We start from the raw sequence: 19029 nt of genomic DNA on the forward strand, positions 1-19029 counted from the left end.
TATGCTCTGCTGTCACCTATAATCTCTTGGGTTGAATGTGTACGCTTTGCTGTCACCTATGATCTCTTGGGTTGCACATGTACTTTCTGTTGTCTCTAGCATATCTTGGGTTGCACACGTATGCTCTGCTGTCACCTATGATCTCTCTTGGGTTGCACATGTATGCTCTGCTGTCACCTATCATCTCTTGGGTTGCACACGTATGCTCTTCTGTCACCTATGATCTCTCTTGGGTTGCACACGTATGCTCTGCTGTCACCTATGATCTCTCTTGGGTTGCACACGTATGCTCTGCTGTCACCTATCATCTCTTGGGTTGCACATGTACACTCTGCTGTCACCTATGATGAGTTCAGTGGCTGCAACATGGGGAGAGAGTACACACTGTGCATGTGCGGCCCAAAATCAAAGGACAGTGGTCCCTCCCATGGCACTAGGGGGCGCTGATCCCAATAGCTGCCCTGTCTCTACAGTAACTTGGGACGGAGCCATTGCTGCCTGCAATGGATTTTAAGAAGCTTCTTCTAAATGCTGGTTATGGGCTTCACTGTTTAGGCAGAAAGGAAGACCTTCTGATAGGTGGATTTAGCACACTACGCTGCTATACAAATATGGGACATCACAGGGTGCTTTTGTAAAGCTGAATTTACACTTTGATGTAAATTACTTTGCACCAAGTTCACTATTTGCACCATTTATATGTATTACTCATATCCCCTCCTCCCTTAGTCACCTCAAGAGATTCCGTTCAACAGCTCTAGGCTTAGTTTACATTCAGCCTGTTCATTCTGAGTTTATCTTTCTTAAGCACATTGCTGCATACATTTGTAAAAAAAAAAAAGAAAAAAAGGGAAAAGCAGTCTTTTTGGAACTTCTAGTCCTGTGAAGCATTGCAAGACTCTGACAGCCACAGGCATGACTCCTGGAGGCAGAGGCATGATGGGATTTGTAGTTTCAACACAACTGGAGTGCCAAGGTTGCCTATCTGTGCTGTAAAAAGGTAGGTTTAAGCACCCGTCTAGATCTCCCTATACTTTCAAATCGCTACCCCATTTTTGCAGACAAACACGCCGCAATGTGTTGTGGGGCGTTTGCGACACTTCCCCATTTGCTGGCGCCTGTAGCGCTACATGTCGGGTAAACTTTGCCGTGACCGCGGCATGTGAACACCCTCGCCCGCTGCCTATTGTAAGCTTAGAGAAGTCCAGCCAAAGCTTGTTTGGCTGTACGTCTATGGATCACAGGGGGGCAGTTCGTTCTGCACTCCTGTGACCTGTTTTCAGCAGACAGCGGGCTGACCCCACTGTCAGCTGATGTCACAGAGCCGGTCCAGGCTACGGGGAAAGATTGCGACAATGAAGTCGGGATACGCCCACATGCCTGGACCGGCACCGCTGAGCGCCTGACCTGGCAGCTCCCGCCCCCTCCACAGCCCAGCGCTGCAGTGAGCGAGGGGGGACAGTGCAGAGAGCGATTGGCGGGGTTTGAGCCAGCAGGGGGGACAGATGTTGCATTCACCTAGGGAAATATGAACCTGCTAAAGAAAAAGTCCATACTTCTCCTGTAAAGGTGAGGGGCAATCAACCGGCTCAACCACACATTTTTGCCCCCTCCTCAACTACACGTCTAAATGAACCCTAAAGAATATCTGTGAGCATTATATGAAAATCACACATTACATTTATATGCTCATCCTGCCCCAACCCCTTTAAGACACTGAACCCAAAGCCCCCCCCCTTCTCCTAGATGACATATTGTTTCCATCTCTATAGCCTTTACAATCCGTTAATGATGATATATGCCTTAATTGATCAATTACACGTTAATTAAAGGAATCCACATAGTTCTGTCCGGACAGGCAGCCTTGATCAACCAGTTTCAGCGGCTGCCACATAAGAGGAAATGTTCTTACAATAAAAAAAAAGAATCATAAAATCTTTATGGGCACATCCTGTGCTCTGTGTCGCGCTCCAAGTCATGTATTAGAATTGTCTGATCTCTGGAATCTGTTCAAGTCTAAAAATCTTATTTTAACCGTCGTGAGATGTCAGTAATTGCTATAAGCTGAAATCTGCCCTTCCCTTTTAGTCTTGCACAGTTGTACCGGCTCCTCTCCTGGACTGAAATGGCTTCCTCTGATTTCACTGCACACTGTGAGCTTCTCACAATGTGCATTAGGAGCTGCAGCAAGTCGGATAGAGCCCCTGCCTCATTTCCTGGATGGAGAATGCGCCCAGCATCATCTCCAGTGGCGGATGGTGGTGTTTTTGTTTGGGGGAGGCGGCACACTTAAACAGAGGAACATTTGTTCATCCCTTTGATCAGCAGATGAAGAAACGGAAAGATTCAAAAAGAAACAATGTTTCTTTTTATTTTAGTGTTTCAGGCTGAGCAATGTTGTTACTAAACATTGCCAGCTGCTCTTTTTTTTTTGGCAGCTCCGATTACCGGACTTCTTTAACACTTCAACTGTCAACAGGGGAGAACCACCGACAGCCCAAAGAAGCGAGCCTGAAAGTATCGGTTTCAGGTATCGGTGCATTTGCACGAGTACCGATATTTGTGCAAATACTAAGTATCGGCACTGATACTAGTGTCAGTGCAACCCTATTCATAACTCATATTTTAAAGCTGAAATACAGTGAGCATGAAAAGCATTTCCCCCTCCTTTCGTGTGATCGGTCCCACAAAGTCACTCCTCTTCGTCCACAGTATGGATGCAGCCTCTATGACAGTGATGGGGAACCTTGGCACCCCAGATGTTTTGGAACTGCATTTCCCATGATGCTTGACTACACTGCAGAGTGCATGAGCATCATGGCAAATGTAGTTCCAAAACATCTGAGGTGCCGAGGTTCACCATCTCTGCTCTATGATGTCACCACGTACAAAGCAGGGCCAGTGGTCCTGTCTTGTATATGAGGATGTCAAGGGCTTGTTGACCAGGGGGTGGGGGGGGGGGGGGGGCTGGTTGTCAGGGAAGCCTCCTGGGTGACCATAGGATGGTATGCGAAGTACTGCAGTGATTGATTACCCTTTTTTGTCCCGTTCTAGCCTTTCTGAGTGCACAGATAGCGAAGCAGACAGCGTCTTACAACTGCGCAACGAGCTGCGTGACAAGGAGATGAAGCTGACCGACATAAGACTGGAGGCTCTGAGCTCAGCACATCAGCTGGATATACTGCGGGAGGCCATGAACAGGATGCAGGTAATGCACCGCCGCAGTATTCACCGGATTACATTCGTACCTCACTGAATGTGTTCATATATTGCCTGTCATTGCTCCCAATTTATCGTTCTGTTGGCTGGGCCTCTTCTGTGTGCTCTGAATTATTATCCCTTTTCCAGACTGAGATTGAGAAGCTGAAAGCTGAAAACGATCATCTGAAGGCAGAGAATCACGGGAAATGCAGCAGAACGCCATCCCAGATCTCCATCTCTTCCTCCCCAAGACAATCCATGGGCTTCACACAGCCAGGGATGACGATGACAGAATCCTCCAGCCTGGGTGAGTAGAGGAGTCACTGCTATAACTTACATACACACTCACCGGCCACTTTATTGGGTACGCCTGTTCAATTGCTCGGTAACACAATTTGATAATCAGCCAATCACGTGGCAGCGACGCAATGCATTTGGGCATCTAGATGTGGTGAAGGCGACTTGCTGAAGTTCAAACTGAGCATCAGAAGGGGGAAGAAAGGGGATTTAAGTGACTTTGAACGTGGCATGGTTGTTGGTGCCAGACGGGCTGGTCTGGGTATTTCTGGGGTTTTTACGCACAATGAATGAATGAAATACTTGTATAGCGCACAATGCGAACTGAATCACCTCTAGGCGATCTCTTGGGTTTATAGAAAAAGTTTAGAAAAAGAGAAAATATCCAGCGAGCGGACGTTCTGTGGCAGAAAATGCCTTGCTGATCTGGTTCCAGCTGATAGAAAGGAAACAGTAATGCAAATAACCACTCGTTACATCCAAGATATGCAGAATAACATCTCTGAACTCACAACACATCAAACCTTGAAGAAGATGGACTACAGAAGCAGAAGACCGCACCGGGTGCCACTCCTGTCAGCTAAGGACAGGAAACTGAGGCTACAATTGGCACAGGATCAGCAAATTTGAACAATAGAAGATTGGAAAAACGTTGAAAAACGTTGCCTGGTCCGATGAGTCTGGATTTCAACTGCGACATTCAGATGGTGGGGTCAGAATTTGGTGCATGGATCCATCCTGCCTTGTATCACTGGTTCAGGCTGGTGGTGGGGGTGTAATAGTGTGGGGGATATTTTCTTGGCACACTTTGGGCCCCTTAGTACCAATTGATCATGGTTTATACACCACGGCCTACCTGAGTATTGTTGCTGACCATGTCCATCCCTTTATGACTACAGTGTCCCCGTCTTCTGATGGCTCCTTCCAGCAGGATAATGCCCCATGTCACAAAGCTCCCATCATCTCACCACTGGACAATGAGGTCCCTGTCCTCCAGTACTACAGATTACTGTGTAATCTCCACCTTGTCTGATCAGAGAACACTTTTTGGGTTTGATTTACTAAAACTGCAGAGAGTGCAAAATCTGGTGCAGCTCTGCATGGTAGCCAATCAGCTTCTAACTTCAGCTTGTTCAATTAACTAACTGGTTCCCGACTGGCCACCGCAGTTATTTCGGCAGAATGGCTCCCCTGGGTGAGCCTTCGTAGCTGTACATCGGCCCTTTAAGATGCTGTAAGAGGCGCGCGTGCCCTGCAGCCGATGCAAGTGTCCAGCAGGCACGATCACTGCCGGGCACCCACGATCGCTCGTGACAGAGCGAGAACCGGGATCAGTGTGTGTAAACGCACAAATCCCTGTTCTCTCAGGGGAGAAGAGACAGATTGTGTGTTCATACTAAGTATGAACACCGATCTATCTCCTGCCCTAGTCAGTCCCATCCCCCTGCAGTTAGAACACACTCAGGGAACACAGTCAATCCCTTGATCGCCCCCTAGTGTCAACCCCTACCCTGCCAGCAACATTTATACAGTAATCAGTGCATTTTTATAGCACTGATCTCTGTATAATTATCAGTGGTCCCAAAAATGTGTCAAAAGCATCCAATTTGTCTGCCGCAATGTCGCAGTCCTGATAAAAAAATCGCCTATTTTGTAGATGCTATAACCTGCGAAAACCAATCAATATATGCTTATTACGATTTTTATTGTACCAAAATTATGTAGAAGAATACATATTGGGCTAAACTGAGGAAAAAAATTTTTTTTAAAGAAAAAAAAATTTGATATTTATATTTATAGCAAAAAGTAAAAGATAGTGTTTTTAAAAAAAATTGTAGCTCTTCTTTTGTTTATAGCTCAAAAATTAAAAACCACTGAGGTGATCAAATACCACCAAAAGAAAGCTCTATTTGTGGGGAAAAAAGGATGTAAATTTAGTTTGGGTACAGCGTCGCACGACCGCGCAATTGTCAGATAAATCGATGCAGTGCTGCAACGCAAAAAATGGCCCGGTCATTGAGCAGCCAAATCTTCCGGGGGGGCTGAAGTGGTTAAGCTTTGGTTTAAAAAAACAAATAAATAAATACCCAGATGCTTATTGGTTTCTATGCAGGGCTACACCAGATTCTGCGCTCTCCAGGAAATCAACCCCTTTACTTTCATTGAGAAAATAGAAAGTGTTCTCTGTGTAGCACCCATGCCAAGCAAAGAGCCTCTTGTGTTCACAGTGCAGCAGGGCAGCTGCTCAGCATTGGACCTGGAGTCTGGTGAGATCACTGTAGTAGTAGTGCCTACTGAGTGAGGATGGTCTGGGTGGACCTTCTGTGATCTTGTCCAGACCAATAAACATTCATAAAACAATTTACATTCAGCTGTCAGGGGGGGAACACCGCTGACAGCTAAAGAGTCATCCGTTGTTCAGAACAGGGCAGCTTCCCGGACCAGCTCCTTAACAACAAGCTATTGTTAAAGACGGTGGCTGCCGGCTCCAATAATTTGCATCTAAATCGCCGCTGAACAGTTACTTTGGAAATTCGCTGTGAAATCAAAGGGGAAATTCGCACCGGACTTGTGTGAACCTGGCCTTAAAAGACATGTTAGGGGTTCTTTAGGACCCCCTTCATCAAGGCTTTTTACATAAGTTGTTGGGCAAAATAAATCTGGACTAAAGAAAGCAAAGTCTGGATGTGATTTGAAGGCGTGCAAAAGTTTGCTCCGAGCTGCTGAAAAGGGGCCCCTTTAAAACTTTGACATGGGGGCTCCATGATTGGTAGTTACACTCCCTGTTCCTAACAAATCCCCTTTTGCCCTTTCAGACATGCTGCTGGAGGATTCTGCTGATGGCACTCTGCGCAAGGAGAGCCGCCATGTCAAGATTGTGGTCAGCCTCTTGGAGGAGGTGAAATGGAGAGAGGTGGGTGTGCTGAGCTGATGACTGTGTTTTGTTAACATGAATGATGTGGAAGCAATGTATGTGGGGCCAGATAAAAGATGAAGGATAATACAGTGGAACCTTGGTTTACGAGTAACGCGGTTAATGAGCATTTTGAGAACTTTTTTTTTCTTTATCCTGACTCGGTTTGTGTTGTCCCGCAAAACAAGCAGAATTCAAGCTAATGGGGTGTGCAGTACCGCATTTGGCCAGAAGTGCGGGGGCATCAGTGACACTCGGAACGGTTCAGAGCCATTTGGGGCGCCCCCCACCTCTGGCCACATGCGGTATTGCAAGCAATAGAAGTCAATGCGGAACAAATTATCTTCATTTCCATTGACTTCTATGGGGAAACTCACTTTGATATGCGAGTGCTTTGGATTACAAGCATTCTCCTGGAACAGATTATGCTTGTAATCCAAAATTCCACTGTATGTCATAGTGGAAAGAAAGGAAAGTGACCTAGGAAGAGGAAACGAGAAGCAGTAATACAAACAGGTCAGACTACATTGTTTCTGGGCATTTTTGTTTTTCTATTTAGGTTTTTAAAGTGATGTTTTATATACATATTTACATTGTTTTAGAGGTGCGTTTTTTAGGTGCTAGCAGGGTGCTTTTACCCCCCACTAGCGGCCGAATAAAGGGTTAAAAGTGTCCGCAAAGCGCCGATGCCGAGGCGCTTTGGTGAGGCTGACCATTGATTTCAATCGGCAGGAGCGCCCCAAAAAGATGCTGCTTGCAGGACTTTTTTTAAACATCCTGCCAGTGCAGCGTCCCAGTGTGAAAGCACTAGGGCTTTCACACTGGGACTGCAGATGAAGAATTTTTCAGGCGCTTCACAGGCGCTATTGTTAGCGCTAAAGCGCCTGAAAAACATCTTATTAAATCAACCCCTATCTGCTTTCATGCCCTCTCTAACTGAAACTTTGAACCACATGGCCTGGACATTCCAGGAGGGGAGGGGAGGAAAAACAGCCCCAAAGACCAGAAAAAGTTATTTAGTGCTCCACCTACTGGCTAAAAGTGAGCATCTACTCTATATGTTGTAACCCAGAAACCCAAAAGAAAATATATGCAAAACAACTACACATTGGAGTTGATTTACTAAAACTAGAGAGTGCAAAATCTGGTGCAGCTCTGCATGGGAGCCAATCTGCTTATAATTCAGCTTGTTCAATTAAGCTTTTACAAGAAAAAACAAAACAGGATACTAGGGCCAATTTTGGACAGAAGCCAATTAACCTACCAGAATGTCTTTGGAGTGTGGGAGGAAACCAGAGTACCCGGAGGAAACCCACACATGCACAGGGAGAACATGCAAACTCCAGGCAGGTAGTGTCATTGCTAGGCGAGAGTGCTACCCACTACACCACTGTAAGCCCACCCTTTTTTATAAGCCAATTAGAGCCTCAGGCTCTAATCATGGGCATAAAAAAAAACATTGAAATCCATGCGTCCGGTGCCCTGCATGTAGATTAGGGGCTGGGCTCATGGGTTGGGGGGGCGGTGCCCCTGCACCCCTTATGGGCGTGCCACCACTGACTAGAAGAGTCTCTAAAATCAGGCCTTTTTGTTTAATATCTTGTGAGATCTGTGAATACAGGAACAGCTAGTATCCAACAGTGCCAGTGGTAGGAAGTTATAAGTAAAATAGGAGGTTATTGGTTATAAGTCCTCTTGGGTGACTTTTTTTTTGGAATTGAGGTTGTTATAAACAACTGAGAGTACACTATAATGAAAAGGAAATGTAGTACAAGATATAAAATGCCCCCCAGCCCTCACCTTGTTTGTCAGAGCAATAATAAAAGTAATGTAACTCTATGGTTCTTTGTATATCTCACATATCTCCTTGTACTTCTTCTCCAGGATTGCCGGCCTCGCATATTTCTTATTGGGTGTATTGGTGTCGGTGGCAAAACCAAATGGGATGTCCTGGATGGGGTTGTACGCCGGTTATTTAAGGTAGAATATTATCACTTATAAGACCTTTTAAAGTGTTGTGTTCACTGTTGATTTGTGTAAAAGGTCTTTGAAAAAAAGTCCAAATATGTAAGAAGCAATAAGGGTGCCAAAATTGTTTTTTTATTAGAAAAAGAAAGCCAGCTCTTTTTGGGAATTCAGACACTCCCCCCTTCACCAGGTCATAAGAATTATTTAATCTATTATGGCTGGACTACATTAGATTGTAATAATAGTAATATGTTTATAGTAAAACCTGTAAGCAGCTGCTTGTGCAATCTCCCCTAGACGGGGAAGTGTCTGAACCCCTGAAAACATATTACTGATTCTACCGATTTATAATACTAAAATATTATTTTGGACTTTCTGGCCATTGGTGTGGTACCCTTACTAGTTTTTACATTAGGTTAGGTTTTTACTACTATCTGTGTCCCCATTGGGGAAATTCACCCCCCACCCCCCGTTCTGGTGACCATCCTCTCTGGAGTTTAAAGCGGAGTTCCACCCAAAAGTGGAAGCTCCACTTATCTGCCGCAGCGAGATCACCCAGAAGTTCGGCCCCCCTCCTCCTTCCCCCATGGCCGGGCCATTCAGAAAGCGAAGTGCAGTAGTAAAACTAGATTGTAGTATCCCTTACAAGCAATGGCGGTGGCAGCACCTGAGAGTCGATGGAAAAAGCTACTGGGGTGCTGACATTGCGGGATCCCTGGAGCCCCCTTGTGGTGTCATCGGCCCAGGATGCTCCGGTCCCCCCTGACCAAGTGTTAAGAAAAAACTACCCTTCTTTGTTGTCCCCAGCCAACAGGCTCTTGATGAGCATTATTTTATTTACGATTGTTGTCCAAACACTTAAGATGGGGGTCACTCATGACTTCCAGTAGCAAGTAGGAATGAGTGAATCTACCTGGGTTTGACTTGGGGGGGGGATCCCATTGAATTCAGCTTGAAGTTCACAGAAAAGTCAAAAGGTCACAAACTTGTGCTCTTAGGTGTACTGGTAAAATTAAGTCATTGGTCCCAAAGTATAGACTTCGAATTTAAGAAGCAGGTCCTGTAGTCCCACAAATTATTAGGAAAAGAAGCGTCCAAAAGTCAAAGCACTGTAACTATATGTTCTGCCTTAAAATCTGTGAAAGCCAAACGCAGTAACAAAGCTCCTAAAAAAGAGAGCTAAAGCCTTCAACATTGTACAAACTAAACAGTGGCAAAACAGTTTGATAATATAGCATACAATATTGTTTTTTTTTTATTTTATTTTTTTATATTCGTATTGCTTCATTGTCTAAAAGAGAGACAATAGTCACAAATATTGTTCAGTGGCTGGGCAATATGTAAGCAGTTTGGTTAGGCTGCAATATAAGAGGGAGAGACGAGATAAGTTGTAGCTGTAAAAATAAATTATAGTGTATTGTTTACAAGAAAAAAAATAAGGTAAGTGTCCTAATATTAAAAGTCAGCAGCTACATTATTTGTAGTTGCTGACTTTAAATTTTTTCTGAAGGAGCCCGGAGCTCCTCTTTAAAGTAATGGTAAATACATGAGATCAGAAGTGGAAGGAAAAGCTTTCAATGACGCTCCCCTGTTCTGGGGACAACTAAGAGGCGATTGTTCCTCATTTTGGAGAAATTTTCTCTCACTTTGTCTCTAGGACAGGAAGAAAGGTGAATGATGAACAGATAGTAAAATATATACTGATGGGGTTATGAACTTTCCCAGCCTGTAAAAAAGGTTTAGCTTTAGATCAGGGGTGTAAAACTCAATTTCATTGTTGGCTATATCAGCATTATGGTTGCCCTCAAAGGGCCAGTTGTATCTATAGCCTAGATGTCCAGAGCAACTCACCCATCCTTACACAGAGATCTGTAGGAGTTCTGTCCTCTCTGTTGCTGACTGCTGAGATCGAGCGGGAGGGGCAGAGACGAGCTTCTCTGCAGCTTCACAGAGCAGTGCAGAATCTGGCGGAGGAGTTCTCTCCTCCCTCCTACCGACTGCGGAGAAAAGGTGGGGACGGAGACATGGGGGGTGCCGCAGGAGAGGTGAGAGGGCCACATGAACACGCCTGATTCAGCCCGCAGGCCTTGTTTTTGACTCATGTGGCTTCGGATAATGCACTTTGATTCCTCAATGTACAAAGCCTAACCTGCGTAATGTTTCTTACAGGAGTACATTGTACACGTGGATCCAATCACACAGCTAGGACTCAATTCTGAGAGTGTAACCGGTTACAGCATCGGAGAAATCAAACGTACAAACACTGTGGGAACCCCGGAACTCCTTCCATGCGGGTATCTGGTGGGTGAAAATGATACCATTGCCCTCACATTAAAAGGTAAGTGATATTTTTCATTAATTGCTAAATTTTCCCATTAATTTATTCCTTGTGCATGTCAAAAATGTTGGGAGAGATGAGCTGATAAAAATGCCCAAAGTGTGTTACCCTCTAAACCCCTGGTGCCCAACCTGTGGCCCTAGGCCCACATGCAGGGGCGTACCTGCGCAAGGTAAACAAGGGGTTTGCCTTGGGCGTCATTTTTCAGCGCCGCCCCCCCCCCCCCCCCCAGTCGACCACGCTATAGCTGAATGATGGCTACAGCGCATTCTTCCAGTTCTGGGAGGGCATCTGTTGACTGCGCTCCCCGCGTCACGCACCCTGTGAAATCTGTGATTGCTGTGTCCTTCAGGAACAGCTGCTCACAGATCGGGGGGGAGGGGGTGGGGAAGAGACAATCACAGTGGCTCTTTACCTCGTGAATAGCTGTGTCTAATCACAGCTGATCACGTTGTTAACACACTTGACGTTTATCGGCATTCCTTTCGTCACGCTGTCAGCATGAGGAGAGGAGAGAGCCGGTAACCGGCTAGTGTGAATGGGGACACCTGTACTGATCATCAGGGCACTAATCATCAGTGTCCTGATGATCAGTGCTGCCAATTAGTGCCTCCAATCAGTTCTGCCAAACAATGCTTTTTCATCAGTGCCCCCTATCGGTGTTCTTTAGTGCCAACTATTAGTGCCCGTCAGTGTCTTCTCATCAGTGCCGCCTCATCCTCTGCCCTGCTGACCCTGTCCTATGTCCCGCTAACCCCATCCTCTGCTCCATTGACCACATATGTGGTACTTGGATGAATCATGTCTCAGGGTCTGATGAGGAAGCCACAGCTGTACATTGTGAATGACTGCAGCTTCTTCATCAGGCCCTGAGACAAGACTGTGGCTGGGATGGGGACAACCTTAGATGTGGGGGGGGGGGGGGGGCAGTGCCCGATTTTAGTCTTGTCTAAGGCAGCGCAAAACCAAAATACACCACTGGCCACATGCAGCCCTTTAATACCTTCAGACCCCAGTAGCCTGTATTGGGAATGAGAGCATTGATCTGTAATGTGGTAATAGAAATGATTTCTGCTAGTGTCATGTAATATGTCCCAAGTCTCTTGCAGCACGTCTCCAACTAAGCCTGTAGTATGTCCACAGTCCCCGACCTTCATTTCCTTTTCTAGCATTACATATACTGAATATCATGTGAAGCCCCTTTGGTGTTGTCAAGGACCACATTTTAGGCTCCATATATCTCACAAGTTGACAACCACCGCTCTAACCCACAAGATGGTGGTCTGCATTGTTTGTGATAGACAGGCTCACCATAAAGGCCTAATCCAACTAAAACTTCAATGTTAGGTGGTTGCTGGCAAGCTGAATCCCATGGTGGCTTCTCATATCTTGGGGGGGGGGGGGGGGCCTCCAGAGGAAGGGCTACACAAACAGATTCCCCAGGTTCTTCCAACAGCAATGGGCATGGCCATCACAATGCAATATGATGGTACCAGGCTTCTATAGCAGAGAAGAAATGAGTTGATCCAGCTGTGACACGCCCCCTGTTACAGGTTTATGGGAGGAGCTACAGATGTCATCTGAGATCTCTGCCAAACTGTCCAAAAAGCTTCACTAGGCTTTGCCACTAACACAATGCAAGGCTTTGCTATTAGAGAATAATGTTGTCTTCTGTTCTGTTTCAGGTCTCTCTGAGAACAGTTTGGACGCTCTGGTGTTTGAAACGCTGATTCCTCGCCCAATATTACAGCGATACGTCTCACTGCTAACAGAACATCGGAGGATTATCCTGTCCGGACCTAGTGGGACGGGTAAAACCTACTTAGCTAACCGGCTGTCTGAGCACATGGTGCTGCGCGAGGGGCGGGAACTAAGCGATGGCGTCATTGCTACTTTTAATGTGGATCATAAATCCAGCAAGGTAAGGATTCCTCACTGTTGTTTCTGTCCTATAGGAAGCTGCAAACCTAATTTACCAAGGTGCAGACTTATCGAGTATGACAGGGATGTGTGAAGTGTAGTTCTTCCTAGCAACCAATCAGAAATTACTTTTCACTGATAGCGCCTGTGTGCACATAAGGCTTCAGGTTAATTTTTTTGTTTTTGTTCATTTTCAGTACCGTTCGTAAATTTAGTGTCTGGCCTATGTGTCCCTAACACTAAAGTGATGCCTAATACTTCACCCTTTTACGTTAACCCTTAAAGGATAAGTTCACCTTTCATCATGTTACATGTGCCACCTGTTTTTAGGGTGAAACACGTAACATATTCCAACACCTGCATCCTCTCCCCTCCCACTTCTCTCCGCACTGAAGAAGAGAATGATCCCCTCCCTTCAGAGACTGGGCCACAGGGCAGTATTCCAACATAACGACCCCAAACACTCCAAGACCACCACTGCCTTGCTAAAGAAGAGGAGGGTAAAGGTGATGGACTTGCCAAGCATGTCTCCAGACCTAAACCCTATTGATCATCTGTGGGACATCCTCAAACGGAAGGTGGAGGAGCGCAAGGTCTCTAACATCCACCAGCTCTGTGATGTCATCATGGAGGAGTGGAAGAGGACTGCAGTGACAACTTGTGAAGCTCTGGTGAACTCCATGCCCAAGAGGGATAAGACAGTGCTGGAAAATAATGGTGGCCACACAAAATATTGTCACTTTAGGCCCAATTTAGACATTTTCACTTAGGGGTGTACTGACTTTTGTTGCCAGCGGTTTAGACATTAATGGCTGTGTGTTGAGTTATTTTGAGGGGACAGGAAATTTACACTGTTATACAAGCTGTACACTCACTACTTTACATTGTAGACAAGTGTCATTTCTTCAGTGTTGTCACATGAGAAGATAGAAGAAAAGATTTACAAAAATGTGAGGGGTGTACTTACTTTTGTGAGATAGTGTGTATAATTATCCCCGATACATCGATTACCTCAACATGTATCCCTGATACTTTCGATTACTTGAATGTGTTCTCATTTCATAGAAGTGATGTCTGTGAGTTTCCACTAACATTTTCCTATTTTGTTGTGCAGGAACTGCGTCAGTATCTCTCCAACCTGGCCGACCAATGTAACAGCGCGAATAGTTCGGTGGACATGCCTCTGGTCATCATCCTGGACAATCTGCACCATGTCAGCTCCCTGGGGGATATCTTCAATGGCCTTCTAAACTGCAAATACCACAAATGGTAATTATGTTCAGTATTCTAGCTGCTCATAGGGGCTTTGTTATAGCAGCACAGATAATATATATATATATATATATATATATATATATATATAATTATATTTATGAAACTGATTTGTTAACTAGTAACACTGCTGAAGCTTAAGACTCAGCTTTCCTTTTGTTCTGCTGATATCACTAGTTCCTGGTTAGAGGGTAGTTATTGCCCATCTCTCTATTGTGTATTTATGCCATTGGTCATAATGATGCAGTTCACCAGGAACAACAGCAAAGGTTCTGCCATGTCCCTTTTTTTCCTTATATTGTTCCCATTCTTCCGGCCACAAAAACTTTAATTTAAGTATTCTCCATAACACTCCTTAACACCCACAAAGGATATAAATCCACTTTGTGTTCACCAGATGTCTTTTCAACCCAAATGATTACCCTGTAAAGGTAGCAGTGACATCACCACTATGCTGTACATGGCCTGTGCAGAGAACAGAACTGTGGGGAGGGGTCCAGCAGGCTCCGCCCACTACAGGCCGCCTGCAGAAAACTACAGGAGGGGGCGGGGACAAGACCAGTCATCCTGCACAAGGAGAGAGAAGCAGAGCTGTGGGAGGGGCCCAGGAGACTCCACCCACTACAGGCTGCCTGTGTCACGTCACCTTCGGCTACCCATCACATTTGGCTACCCGCTGGACTGCGCATGTGCGACGTTGCCATATGCGTTCCAACACTGTGGCGATCTGCGATTGCGCAGAATTTTGTGGCCACACCCCTGAGTCCAGGTTCAAGCCCCACCATCCAAGTGGACATAGAGCCGGAATATAATTATGCCAAGCGAAGCAAGGCGAGCCCACGAGGGGGGGCCCTGTGGCAAAGTCATCTTACAACAGTGTTGGAACACACATGGCATCGTCGCGCATGCGCACTCCAGCGGGCAGCAAAATGTGATGCGTAGCCAAATGTGACGTGACACCTGCAAAAACTACAGGCGGGATGGAGACAAGACCAGTCACCCTGCACAAGGAGAGAGAGAGAGAGAGCAGCAGTGAGCGGTCTTTATTACAGGACATCTCGCACTGGATTACTGCGCAGATCTGGAAGAAATACGTGAAGCACACCGAGATTCAGGAAGAATACACGATGAATGGATTTAGACCGGGGGTCTCAAACTGGCGGCCCTCAAGCTGTTGCAAAACTACAAATCCCATCATGCCTCTGCCTGTGAGAGTCATGCTTGTAACTGTCAGCCTTGCAATGGCCTCCTGGGACTTGTAGTTTTGCAGAAGCTGAAGGGCTGCCAGTTTGAGACCCCCCCTGGTTTAGACAATATTTATAATCTTCTGGAGTTCAGCTTTAATAATTACTCTGTATACCTGCCATTTATACATTGCAGAGATCTTTATTCTTGTTTTGAATGAGGACCAAATACAATTATGTTTGAATTACATATTTCTTCTTTATAATAATCTCCCTACAGCCCATACATCATTGGCACCATGAACCAGGCAACGTCCTCCACGCCCAACCTGCAACTCCACCACAACTTCAGGTATGTCTGATCTTTTTTTTCTTTTATAACAGAAGGCTAATGTGGAGAAATATTGATTGAGCAGAAGAAAAAAAAAAAACCTGTCCCAGTCAGTAAGGATTCACACCGAAATTGGCAGATATTAAGATGAACACAAATTCTTAATTACATTTTTAATATATTTTTGCCCCAGTAACCACTTAAGGACCACCAAATAGCAGATATACTGCAACAGGGAGGCCCTCCTGCGCAGAATCACCTATATATGCATGATTCTGCACTTCTGCCTGGGGGGGGGGGCGCCATTTCTGCTGTGATTACTTACAGCAGAAGCCAATCTGCGGGTGTCGGACACCGGATGTTCGCCGATCGTTGGGCAGAGACATAGAACGGAGCTCTGTAAACAAGGCAGAGTTCTGTTCTGACAGGGAGGATGTGATGGATTCTGTGTCCTTGCAAAGCAGGGAATAAAATCTATCACTTACCTTAATAAAAGCACCTAACACAGTACACATAAATACTGGCTAGGCACACAGTTAACCCTTTTATCGCCTTATATGTTTAACCCCTTCCCAGTGTCATTAGTACAGTGACGGTGCATACTTTTAGCATTATTTATTGTATTAGTGTCACTGGTTCCCACAAAGTGTCAGTGTCCAATTTTCCACCATAATATCGCAGTGCCACTATAAGTCGCTGATCGCCACCATTAGTAGTATTAAAAAAATATTCCAGTATATATATATATATATACACCATAGTTTGTAGACGCTATAGCCTTTACACAAACCAATCAATATACGCTTATTGGGATTTTTACCAAAAATATGTAGCAGAATACATATTGGCTTTTTTTAGTTTATAAAGAAATTAGATTTTTTTTTTTTCCATTTTTTTTTTGGATATCTTTTATAGCAGAAAGTAAAAAAATAGTGTTTTTTTTTTAACTGTTTTTTTTCTTTATAGCGCAAAAAAAGAAAAAAAAATGAAGTGATGATCAAATACCGCCAAAAGAAAGCTCTATTTGTGGGGAAAAAGGGACCTAAATGTTATTTGGTTACAGCATCGCATGATCGCGCAATTGTCAGATAAAGTAACGCAGTGCCGGTGTTCTGTCGATATGAGCCCACTGTCAAAAAGTGCCTGCGCATGCGCAGCACGGAACACTACTCCAGCTGATTTCCCGATCAGCTGGGGAGATGTCACCATAGCGCATGCGCACATCGCAAGGAGCCTTTTTTCGACGGGAAATACCATTTCTCTGGCACAATTTAATGCTATGCAAATAGCGAAGGGACACCGTATTGGTCATATTGCGCCGCGGGTTTACAGCGAGGCACAATCTGATATCTACGTTATCACTCCGCTCTTTGCATAGCTTTCAATGGTATTTCCCATAGAATATACCCTCCTACACTGTGCGCATGCGCTATGGTGACGTCACTCCAGCTGATCGGCAAATCAGCTGGAGTGTCCTTCCGATCTGCGCATGCGCGGGAACTTTTCGACAGCGGGCACAAATCGATAGAACAACGTATCGCAAAAATGGGGCCTGGTCATGAAGGGGGGTAAATCTTCTTGAGATCAAGTGGATATGATGAGCACAGTGGGGGAAGCAATCTGTCTGCTTTCCCATTCCCAAAAAACGATGGTTTCTCCTTACTTAAGCCAGCCCCCGAGGAGTCTGTATGCGCCTCCTTTTTTGCACACTCTGTGGTACTTTTACATCTACTAATAACCTCACTATCAGCATGGGGTAGGCAGATCATTTAGTAATCATTCTCCCCCTTGTTAGGATTTCAAGGACTCTCCCTCCATGCTACATTTTTAGAGCTTGCTCATCTTCACGATAAATCCCATCTGACTTTGTTTTTTACTGGTTACCTATATAGGTGGGTGCTCTGCGCCAACCACACGGAGCCGGTAAAGGGTTTCCTGGGGCGCTACCTCCGGCGGAAGCTGATCGAAACAGAAATGACCAACCGCGTACGAAACGTGGAGCTGGTGAAGATCATCGATTGGATCCCTAAGGTGTGGCAACATCTCAACCGCTTTCTGGAGGCTCATAGCTCCTCAGATGTCACCATCGGTGAGTGCTGGATGGAAAAAAAAAATCATAGATTGCTTGTGCGGGGAGGCTTTGGGAATGCAATAGACTATGAAGTTACTGTATGCTCTGTCTGTCTAAGGCTGTAGCCACGGGGCATGCTGCGTCTTGTTATCCCAATATAAAGGCTAAGTTCACCGTTTTTGGAAAAAATAATACATGCAGAAAAAAAGCATTTTTACTTTTTTTTCCCGCAGGAGCCTGCAAATCATTGCATCTGTTATCAGCGAATCACCAGTGCAATGTCAGGCTCCTGCAGAACAAGCCCTACAGCTTTCAGCCCGTACCTCTGTACGGGTCATCAGATTTAAAGCTGCAGGGCTTGTGATTGAACTTCGAGCATGTTCATCAGCTCCCTCACAGTTCATTGAAAACTACAAGCCATCTGCCACTGTGGTAGACGGAACTTGTAGTCCTCTCATTCACAGATTCATGTGAATGAATGTTGCGGCTGTGGGGGTAGAGCTCAGCATTGCTGCACTGTTTTTCAAAATGTGACAGGCGGTGCGGGGAGGATATCCCCTGCCAACTATCGGAGTAATCCAAAGGGGGGTGAGAAGGACAAGTGATAAAATACTTTACACATTATACTCTATATATAGATGTAATGTATAACATGCTCCAAGGTGACCTTATCCTGTACCTGGAGAGATTGTTTTTGGCTGGTCAGAGCACCTGTGATTCAATCAGGCTGCCACCAGACGGCAATGCAGGCTCAGGGATTTTTAGTTTGTTTTATGTAGAATGGGGGTCATCAACCTTTTCCACATTAGGGGGTCTATTTTATAAAACATCTGTTGCATGAATGTCAGAAGTATTTGTGCAAGCTGAACAAAATGTCATCGTCGTTTTCTAAGAGAAAAATAAAAACTTTTCGGTGTCATTTCATTCAGCTTGCACAAATTCTGATTTTGTGTAAAGTATGTTTTATAACCACTATAAGACCAGGCCTTATCTGAAACTTTTTGTTTGGGGGGTTCAAAGTGATTTTCTAGCAAAATATACAAATTTAAACTTGTATATATGATATATATCTTTTTTTTTTTTTTTTAGCAGAGACCCTAGAGAATAAAATGGCGATCGCGGCATAATTTTATGTCAGCACTGTATTTGCACAGTGGTCTTTCAAACACAATTTTTTTACATTACGCACTACATTTTAATGAATAAAAAACACTAAAGTTAGCCCAATTTTTTGTATAACGTGAAAGAGGTTGTTATGCTGGGTAAATAAATACCTAACATGTCAGGTTTTAAATTGCGCACGCTCATGGAATGGCAACAAAGTACGGTACTGAAAAATCCCCATAGGTGACGCTTTAAAAATGTTCACAGGTTACCGGTTTAGAATTAAAGGAGGTCTAAAGCTAGAATTATTGCCCTCGCTTCAATGTTTGTGGCAAAACCTCACATGTGTGGTATGAACTTTCCAAATTACGTATGCGTTCGCTCCTGCGCGTGAGCTCGGAGGGATGGGGGGGCGCTCTCTCTCTCTCT

The 19029-nt window shown here is 45.0% G+C and overlaps 1 protein-coding gene across 1 annotated transcript in view; it reads left to right on the forward strand.

The window, feature by feature from the left end:
- The window catches only part of NAV2 (neuron navigator 2), a gene marked incomplete in the record, with an annotated part of 348087 nt that overhangs the window by 314404 nt on the left and 14654 nt on the right, over positions 1-19029 (forward strand). Inside the window, 9 exon segments of the mRNA XM_077453608.1 lie at positions 3055-3208; positions 3349-3508; positions 6315-6412; positions 8297-8392; positions 10550-10718; positions 12404-12639; positions 13753-13907; positions 15375-15446; positions 17318-17514. Coding sequence (XP_077309734.1) covers positions 3055-3208; positions 3349-3508; positions 6315-6412; positions 8297-8392; positions 10550-10718; positions 12404-12639; positions 13753-13907; positions 15375-15446; positions 17318-17514 — 1337 coding nt within the window.

Source organism: Lithobates pipiens, unplaced genomic scaffold (assembly GCF_037356315.1).
Source record: "Lithobates pipiens isolate NorthernLeopardFrog02 unplaced genomic scaffold, aLitPip1_a1.2 Scaffold_24, whole genome shotgun sequence".
In the NCBI taxonomy this organism is placed as follows: Eukaryota; Metazoa; Chordata; class Amphibia; order Anura; family Ranidae; genus Lithobates; species Lithobates pipiens.